General features: G+C 36.6%; 1 protein-coding gene and 3 non-coding genes across 6 annotated transcripts in view; all 4 read left to right on the forward strand.

Moving 5' to 3' along the window:
* Window positions 1-322: 322 nt before the first annotated feature.
* LOC106939099 (regulator of G-protein signaling 9-like) overlaps window positions 323-9373 on the forward strand; it is a 23308-nt gene continuing 14257 nt past the window's right edge. For 2 of the 3 annotated variants that reach the window (XM_015021406.1, XM_015021409.1), the window contains exons 1-8: window positions 323-493; window positions 3395-3491; window positions 3997-4047; window positions 4179-4285; window positions 6423-6474; window positions 6566-6624; window positions 7086-7162; window positions 7249-7330. In XM_015021406.1, the coding sequence (XP_014876892.1) occupies window positions 425-493; window positions 3395-3491; window positions 3997-4047; window positions 4179-4285; window positions 6423-6474; window positions 6566-6624; window positions 7086-7162; window positions 7249-7330 (594 nt within the window). In that variant the 5' untranslated portion in view covers window positions 323-424. Of the gene's footprint in view, window positions 494-1713; window positions 3492-3996; window positions 4048-4178; window positions 4286-6422; window positions 6475-6565; window positions 6625-7085; window positions 7163-7248; window positions 7331-9373 lie in introns of those variants that run through there. The other variant, XM_015021399.1, reaches the window with a different exon arrangement.
* On the forward strand, window positions 7679-7750 carry trnac-gca (transfer RNA cysteine (anticodon GCA)). Its single transcript has one exon. It is a non-coding gene; the product is annotated as a tRNA-Cys (tRNA).
* trnac-gca (transfer RNA cysteine (anticodon GCA)) lies at window positions 8452-8523 on the forward strand. Its single transcript has one exon. It is a non-coding gene; the product is annotated as a tRNA-Cys (tRNA).
* trnac-gca (transfer RNA cysteine (anticodon GCA)) lies at window positions 9026-9097 on the forward strand. The gene has a single exon. It is a non-coding gene; the product is annotated as a tRNA-Cys (tRNA).

A 9373-nucleotide genomic window follows, 5' to 3' on the forward strand; every position in this document is an offset into this window, starting at 1 on the left:
ACCAATCCATTGCTACACTAAAAACAATAGAAAAAACACAACAGCAGAAGATTCTTTAGAATTTTTTTCTTTTACTCTGGCACATTTGGTTTTAAAGACAGAAGTTGTTTACATTATTAGAAATTCATCGTTAAGACAATGTAACATAAAATAACATTTTCGGTTACTTATTTATTAAGTGCATTTGCAGTTCATATTTCCTCATATAAATAAATTAAAGATACTCTACAATACGTTCATTTAAGTAGGACAAAAAAAGATTAGACTAGATGTCTATTTCTATTCAAACAAGCGCTATGGTGAGGCATTTGAACGCATCACCAGCATCGATTACATCGATTCCCCCTCACACGGCACGGAGCTCACTGGCAACAGCAGCATTAGACACAGGAGCGTGAGTGAGTGGAAATAAAAAAAAAAAAAGATGACCATTAGAAACGCTCTTCGGGATCATGGACAGAGATATCGACCTCGGATGGCTTGTCTCAAGAAGGTAGGCTTTCCTTTTTTTTATTAGACATCGTGGAAATCACAGCTCTGCCCAGGCGATGACAGCACACCTGCAGATTCTCCATAATAAACAATCTAATAACCGAACTCTGATGGCCACATCTTACCTCAGACATCCTTCTGTTGATTTGTTCCTATATCACGTGAAATGTTCAACCTCCCTACAGTGTGTAAAAAGACGCAAAACAAGTTATGTGGGTGCTTATAAAGCCAAAATATATTATCAATCAAAAACAATGAAAATAATGAAAATGTATTACATGCTACATTCATTCAGTCTTATTTCTGAGTTTGAATGAACTGTAATTTCAAATAATCTGGCGAATAAAATAATTCACCAGATTATATTTCCTCTTGATACATTTGATCAATACTTATAGTTTTCTATCTTATTTTAACCTTTTCCCAATGATAAGGTCATTCAGTTTAATGAGCATTAAGTATGGATCAGTATAAGTGCTCCCTGGTATAGTGAGCTGCTGCTGGGAAGAACTTAATCCAGGAGCTGTGTACTTGAAAGCAACAGCCTGGTCCTCTGGCCTGAGTACCTGATCATAAACTATTTACACCTAAATTGTAAAACATAAGTGTTTCTGTGTATTTTATTGGAATATTATGCGATAGACTAACACAACCTAACATCAGCTTGTTTAGCAAAAGCAAAATGACACATTTGAGAAGCTTTTTAAATACACATATGAAAAGTGTGGCATGCATATTTATTCAGCCCCACTTACCCCGATACGTATGAATAAAGATAAAATCAGCATACCAAAACTAAGTCCAAGCAAGATGACTTGGTTTTGGTATGTGTTTGGTAATAAAACACATAAAAAAAAGAAAAAAAAACAAGAAAAAGAAAAGGACTCAACGGTGGCAAATTCATGCCACAGAAAACGAGATTAAAACAATCTAATGAATTAATGAAAATGAAAAGAAGTGAGCATTCATGCATCTCCCTGGTAACTCTGGAGAAGCTGCATAGATTCATAGCTCAGGTGGTAGAATCAGCTGAAAGGACAACTATTTTTTGGGAACTTTGCAAATTTGGTCTTCTGATGGAGTGGCAAGAAGACAGTAATTGTTTATAACTACTACTGCTCCTGAAGACATCACCTGTGCTGGTGGCAGTGAATGCTTTTCTTTTGGTCAATGTAAAGACCTAAATCCAAAAAAAAAAAAAAAAAGATATTCAAATATATTCCCTATTCACTCTGAGCTTAAGTAATTTTTTTTTTCAAAAAAGGTTTTTTAAAAATGTTTTTTAGATACTTCCAAAAGGCAAAGGAAAGCCTTTATAAAGAACAACAATTCTTCCACTTCACAATATCATGTATTGCTTTGTCTGTGCCATAAAATCTCTCCTTAAAAAGTGTAGCCCTGTGTATTTGAAAATGTAGATTAGGGTTTTCTAGTGTTTAATATTTATCACAAGAAAGCCAAAGGTTGAGGAAGTAGAAATACCAGGTAATAGCAAGTAATTTGTTTTGGTGTATTGTATATGCAGCACCCCTCTCTCCTGGGGAATGTGCACAAAATAACTTAGAGTCCGAGTCCATGAAAGCCCACTTTGGTTGGCCCAGCTTCGGGCTTATAGCCTCTCCAGGATGACTTCAAAGCACAATGCCACTTCAAACAGACCTGAGAGTCAGCTGAACTGCTTGCTCTCACTCTCTCTCTCCCTCACACACACTCACCTTTACATAAACCGAATGGGTTTATGTGCAGGATTTCTTGTTTTCGGTACGCACACCCGAGCTGCTGGGCGTATTGGGAGCCGAGGGATCAGTTAGGATAACGGAAATTCTGTTTGGGAAAGAGAGGATGACTCATTGAACGCACCCACACAAAAGCCAAAGTAAAGCCATGGGATCTAGGCACAGTGTGTCGCCTCTCAGCAATTACTATTGAAGCCTCAACGTTTTTGGGCAAGACACTGAGCAGTTGTCCTGTAATATTTCACAAATTACAACAGGTGTGCTCCTAAAGTATTAGTGGAAGCCAATGCAAATGGTTAAGTCTTTCACGAATGTGCTTTACAACAGCACTATGAGTGGTTAAAATGACAATATCGAAAACCAGCAGCATTTTTTACTCATTTTGTCTTTTTGTTGTCACAAACTTCAATGTACTTTATTGGCATTTTACATAATAGTCCAACATAAAATATTGCTGAATTGTGAAGTGGTATGAAAGCAAGACATGATGGGTTAGGTGTTTTTGTTGTATTTTTTTTTTTTTTTTACAAAAATTTAAAGAATAGCATGCCTTTGCATCACGCGGATCAACTCAAAACTTTGAAAAAACATCACCTTCAGTTGCAGCTTTAACTCTTTTTGTATATACCTCTACCAGCTTTTCACATCGAGATCAAGATTTGATGAAGATATTTGTGAACATCAGTTTTCAAGTCTTACCACATATTCTCTATTGGATTTAGGTATGGGCTTTGACTGGGCCAAACCAAAACCTAAATTGTAGGACTGGTGTGTTTATGGTTGTAGCCCTTAATGTGTTTTCTTCCAGGATTGTTGGAAGTGTGAAGACCTGTGGGTATGTGAATGTGTAAACTCGAGAGTGCAACTTCTTGTGTTGGATTTTATTTAGGGGTGTCAGATCAAAGGGTCCAAATGGACACATGTAATCCACACTAACCAGATTTACATTATTTTAAAAGCCATCTAAGCCTTCCACTCTGCAGTTGATCGGTGAGATAAAATCCTAATGATATTCACTGATGATTGTGGTTGTAAAATGGCAAAATGTGGAAAAATCTGAAATGGATTTAATTGAAAAATTTGCAATTTTTTTTTTCTCTTCTGGTGCAGCAGTTTCCTCCTCTTCTTTTCTCATCTCACTCATCTCTCACTGTGTTATTTTACAGGCGGAGAAGGTGCTGCTGGAGATGCAGGACCCCTGCACAGGAGTGAAGTCGCAGCCTCAGAGACTCGTTATCACCATCATACCCCATGCTATCACTGGTAAAAAAAAAAAAGAAGAAAAAATAATAGAACCCTCCCACATAAGCACAAAAACAGATCAATGAACTTGCATAGAAATGCACACTTGATGTAGTTATTCAGCGGCCGACTCACTGATTGTGGCTGTGTAGTGTCTCTGAGGGATACTGGAGCTATGTATGGGCTCGAGAGCTACAGATTTTATTTCCATGACAACCATGGCTGTCTCAGACTGAGTTGGAGGGGGAAAAGTAGGAGGTGAAAGAAGATGATTGAGCAGGCAGGAGGAAACGAGGAAGAGGGAGACAAAAGCAAAGATTCCTATCTTGACTTCTCCATCATTTCTTAGCTTTAAATCCCAGCAGAAAAATGGCTGAACTGAACATGCTGAGGAATTTACTTCTTCTGCTTTTCTTTGCCTCCCTCTTTTCTGCAACCATTTCCTACCCATAACTTCATCTTTGTTTTTTCATAGTCGTGATTTTTTTTCCCTTAACCTTTTATAAACTTTCGTCCTCCTCTGCAGGTGAAGATATAATTGCATGGTTAGCTGACAGATTTCAAATAGATGCTCAAGGTAAGATATGAGTCATCCAGTCTCATCCAAATGGATGCCAGTTGTTGAAATAATTTCAGGAAGGTGTTATTGTTAAATCCTTATCACTATTACAGCTTTAATGTTTTAACCTCTCCACCTGCTGTTTCCAGAGGCCAGAAGCTTTGGCTCCATGCTGGTGGCCTTGGGATACATCTACCCTTTGCAGGACCACAAACGTTTAGTGATCAAACCAGATGCTTCTCTCTATCGCTTCCAGGTGAACACATTCTCCATTTCAGGTGGTTTACGGTTTGAAATCCAAACCGTAAACCCAAACAAGCTAGAACACTGACACCCAAAGAATCATTCCCCGTTTGTACTGCTGAATTGATGCATCCCTTGCAAAGTGGGTGGCCATGTTGTTTGTGTTGGTCCTGCATGTACTACATGCAAAAATGCATGGCACAGCATTTTAAAGAAATGCATTTTATCTGTTCATTTGACCTGAAATATGCAATGCATCATGATAATAATAATACATAATAATACATTTTATTTCAAAGGTGCCTTTCTGGCACTCAAGGACACCGTACAAAGAGCGAAAAGTAACAAAAACAATGAAAATGTAGCAATTAAAAATAAATAGAATAAATACACAACAATGTATCTATATGAAATCTATATATAAATCTATGTAAAAAATCTATATAAAAAATCAAGCAAACCAATGATGTCATATTGAAAAGACAGATCTATATAGGTGTGTTTTAAGTTCGGTTTTAAATTTAGGGAGTGACTTTATGTTTCTAAGGTGGGGTGGTAATGAGTTCCAGAGTTGGGGAGCAGAGCGACTGAAAGCTCTGCTCCCCATGGTGGTAAGACGGACAGAAGGGACAGACAAATGGATGGAGGAGGATGATCTGAGGGAACGAGAGGGAGTGGCAATATGAATAAGATTGGAAAGATATAGTGGGGAAAAATTGTAAAGAGCCTTAAAAGTATACAGAAGAATTTTGTATTCTATGCGGAACTTGGTAGGCAGCCAATGAAGTCTTTGCAAGATAGGAGTGATGTGGTGCATGGATGGGGTTTTAGTAATGATACGGGCAGCTGAGTTCTGGACCAGTTGAAGTTTATGAAGAGATTTCTGGGTGAGACCAAACAGAAGGGAGTTGCAATAGTCCAGGCGTGATGTCACAAGACAGTGAACAAGAATGGCAGCGGAATGGGAAGTAAGGGAGGGGCGAAGACGGTTGATGTTGCGTAGATGAAAATAAGCTGAGCGGGTAATATTGTTAATATGAGACTGGAAAGAAAGGGTGCTGTCAAGAATAACACCCAGACTCTTTACCTGAGGGGAGGGGGAAACAGAACAGTTATCAATTTCAAGACTAAAGTTTTTAATTTTGGCCAGATTAGATTTAGTACCAATGAGAAGGACCTCCGTTTTATCACTATTAAGCTTAAGTAGATTAGAGGAGAACCAGGATTTAATTTCAGTCAAACAGTCAGTAAGCGAGGATGGTGGAAGATTGGAGGCGGGCTTACTGGAAACATAAAGCTGGGTGTCATCCGCATAACAGTGAAAATCAATGTTATATTTACGAAAAATATTACCCAGGGGAAGGAGATAAATAATAAAAAGAATCAAGAATCATGACTCAAATTAAGTCAGATTGCACTGTAAAAATTTAGGTTTTCTTAAAAGAGAGCACACCAAAAAAATCTGTAAATGTTTTGTGTGGATTGGATATTTTATTGTGCAGTTCATGTTTTACAGGTCACATATTTGCGGTTTGTCATTTGTAGTACAGTACCTTGCGATTGTGTCAGTTTGCAAGGTACTATTGTGACACTTTGTCACACTATAATCACAAACTTCAATATATATTGCGATTATAAGTGATGTGGGCCAAAACTGCCAAACTTAAAGTATTAAATGGGCTAACATTTGTAGAAAATTAATCCATGAATGTGCTTCAATCTGAAACATTTAAAAGGTCATACACATTTTCTTTACTAAAAGACAAGCATGTAATTTCTTAGTTGTTGGGTAAATTGTTTTCATTTTTTCCTGGTCTATCGTCAACAGCATTGGGATGGGGTTCCCTGTTTCGTATAAAATATTTGCAGTTGGTTTAATGATTGGATGAGCTCAGGATGATTTTGAGTAAAAGTTGGTGGATGTTTGTGCTGCTGTCTTCTCCGGTGATAATATCAAAAATAAGAGATAATTGCCCTCTGTTGTATCAAACACTTCCCGTTTTTTTTTTTTTTTTTTTTTGCTTATTTTGTAAAAAGCACATCTGTGAATATTCTCCCCTAAAAAAGTATCTACAAGCATTTCTGAACCTGTTGTTTATTGAATCTGAAATAATCTGACTGAACTTTAGCTTGGTTCTCTGGTGTTTCAGACGCCGTATTTCTGGCCCACACAACAGTGGCCTGTTGAGGATACAGATTATGGTGAGAATGACGCATAGGTGTTATTTACACTTCATCCCATGGTATGTTACCAACAGTCTACTGATTTATTACGCGTTTTCAACTCCTGAAGCAATCTACCTAGCAAAAAGAAACATCCGGAAGAAAGGAATCCTGGAGCTGCATGAGCAGGTAAGGAAACTTTATGAAGAATGACGAGGAAAAAAAACAAAACAAAATCTGAACTGAATGTTTTGAGTGGATTTTTCTTCTTTTCCAGAAAGGAAATATTGAGAATAACATGAAAATTATGTCTTGGTGAAGCTACTGTGTTCTTTCCAAGCAGTGTGCGTTTACAGGACGTTTCATTTGCTGAAAGTTAAATAATCTCTTTGCTTTTAAACCTATACATATAGCATTAAAGTTACTCTCCAATTCACACAAGACAGCTGTCGCAGGTGTTTGTCGCAGTTCTCTGCACCATTGTCATTTTGACTTTGTTGTCGTAAAAATGTAAGCACCAAAACAAATGCCCTCTCCTTATACTTATTTCTCCAAGTGAGCCTAATACTCTATCATAGAGATGCAGATTAATGCCAGGTGAAATCCTTCTTTTTAAATTTGTTTACTGTGCTGGTGTTTAATGTGCTCAGGAGCAGTACAACCATCTTCACAAGTGGATGAACCACAAGTGGGACTTTGTAGTAATGCAAGCTAAAGAACAGTACAGGTAGGCAGGAAAGAAACTCGGCAACATCCCAGGTTTTGTTGTGAAGAAAGTGTTACAATTGTGTTTGTGTCTTCTTTTACTTTTAGAGCAGCAAAAGAGAGGAAGAAACCGGACCGGGTGGTGTTTGACTGCCAGGAAAGAGCCTACTGGGTTGTTCACAGACCCCCGGTTAGAAAACATTCACACAAGCTTTAACTATACACCTGTAGCTTTGATTTAACCCCAGCAAATGAACACAAAACCTTTTTGGAAGGAGCTTTGTCCTCGTAGTGTAAGCATTTAACAGATTTCAGCCCCCAAATCACAGAGTAACATTTGCCCCTTTAGATATTTCTTTTTAAAAAATTTTTTTATGACATTTGTAGGATCAAAACAAACATTTACATTGTAATATCAGACTAATATAACCTGATTAAATAAATGAAAATGCAGGCCTGCAAGAGATAATTTGATCTAATTAAATCTAAAAACTGGTTGTACCCACCCACTTTTATGCAGAATTATTATACATAATGTGGGGGTGTAGCTCAGTGGTAGAGCATTTGACTGCAGATCAAGAGGTCCCCAGTTCAAATCTGGGTGCCCCCTGCTTAATATCTGTTTGCAAAATTCACAATGCAGCACTTTTAATAACAAGCATGCTCAATAATCTGAAATTGCAAAATAGAGTGCAATACATTCCTCAAAGGCAAAGCTTTATCTGCTTCAAATCCATATTTTAAAACCTATTAAGAAACAATCTCATGAATTTAAATTCTCCACAGCCACTGTACAAATTTAAAAAATGCTCCCCATCTATTCGAACTGTGCATCACTTTGGCAAGTACAGCAAGAACACATTCTGAAGTTAATTGTAGATGTAATGTTAACTAAAAAACAACTTGAGTTCATACATTTGCTGTTGACAAAATGTTAGGAATTTTGGGATCACAGACAAAACCATGACTAATTTATCAGATTCAGCTAATAATGGCATTTCTGAAAAATTCCTAATAGAGGATGCACCAATTTTCTGGATTTCAGCAAATTCAAAGCTCAAGTCTAAACACTTGTTAAATGCAAAATAATGTTTGCATGCATGAACTCAAATGAGTTCAAACATCCTGATCTGTAAAACAAGCTAAATCTCCACAGCATTACTTTGGGGAAATAAAATCACTTCAAGTATAACTCAATATTTTTAAAAAAGGTTAAATAGTTTACACTTTAATATATCTATGACATATGACTAGAAATTTGATAAATATCTGATTGTCATTGTGTGTGACAATAAAACACTTACATAATGTGGGGGTATAGCTCAGTGGTAGAGCATTTGACTGCAGATCAAGAGGTCCCCAGTTCAAATCTGGGTGCCCCCTATTTAATATCTGTTAGTGAAATTCCCAATGCAGCACTTTTAATAAGTATGCTGAATTATCTGATTTCATACAATATATTCCACAAAGCCAAAGCTTTATCTGCTTCAAATCCAGAATTAGAAACCTACATTATCACTGACAAAGAAACATTTTCAAGAATTTAAAATCTCAACAACCACTGTACAAATTTATAATATGCTGAATTCAAACATCCTGATCTGTAAAACAAGTATGTAGCAAATATTTTGATGCCAGCCAATCAGTTTTGTTAAATTCAAAAGGATATCAAAACATTTGTGTTAATCTGGATACAGGGTTTTCAGATGTCAGCTAGCTAAACCTCTACAGAGTTACTTTGGGGAAAAATGTATTTAAAGTATAACAAAACATTTTTAAATTAGGTTAAATAGCTTACACTTTAATATATTACATATAAGGAACTAGAAATTAGTAAATATCTGAAGTCATCATTGTATATGACAATAAAAATTACACATAATGTGGGGGTATAGCTCAGTGGTAGAGCATTTGACTGCAGATCAAGAGGTCCCCAGTTCAAGCCTGGGTGCCCCCTATTTAAACTTGGTCAACATCCTGATCTGTAAAACAAGTACATAGCAAAAAATATTTATCAGTTTTGGTAAATTCAAAAGAATATTAAAACATTTGTGTTGTTAATCTGGACACAGGGTTTTCAGATGTCTGCTCGCTAAATCTCTACAGAGTTACTTTGGGGGGAAAATTTATTTCAAGTATAACAAAACATTTTTAAATTAGGTTAAATAGCTTACACTTTAATATATTACATGTAAGGAACTTAGTAAATATCTGAAGTCATCATTGCATATGA

Source organism: Poecilia latipinna, unplaced genomic scaffold (assembly GCF_001443285.1).
Source record: "Poecilia latipinna isolate Pla-1442-1.1 unplaced genomic scaffold, P_latipinna-1.0 Scaffold84, whole genome shotgun sequence".
In the NCBI taxonomy this organism is placed as follows: domain Eukaryota; kingdom Metazoa; phylum Chordata; class Actinopteri; order Cyprinodontiformes; family Poeciliidae; genus Poecilia; species Poecilia latipinna.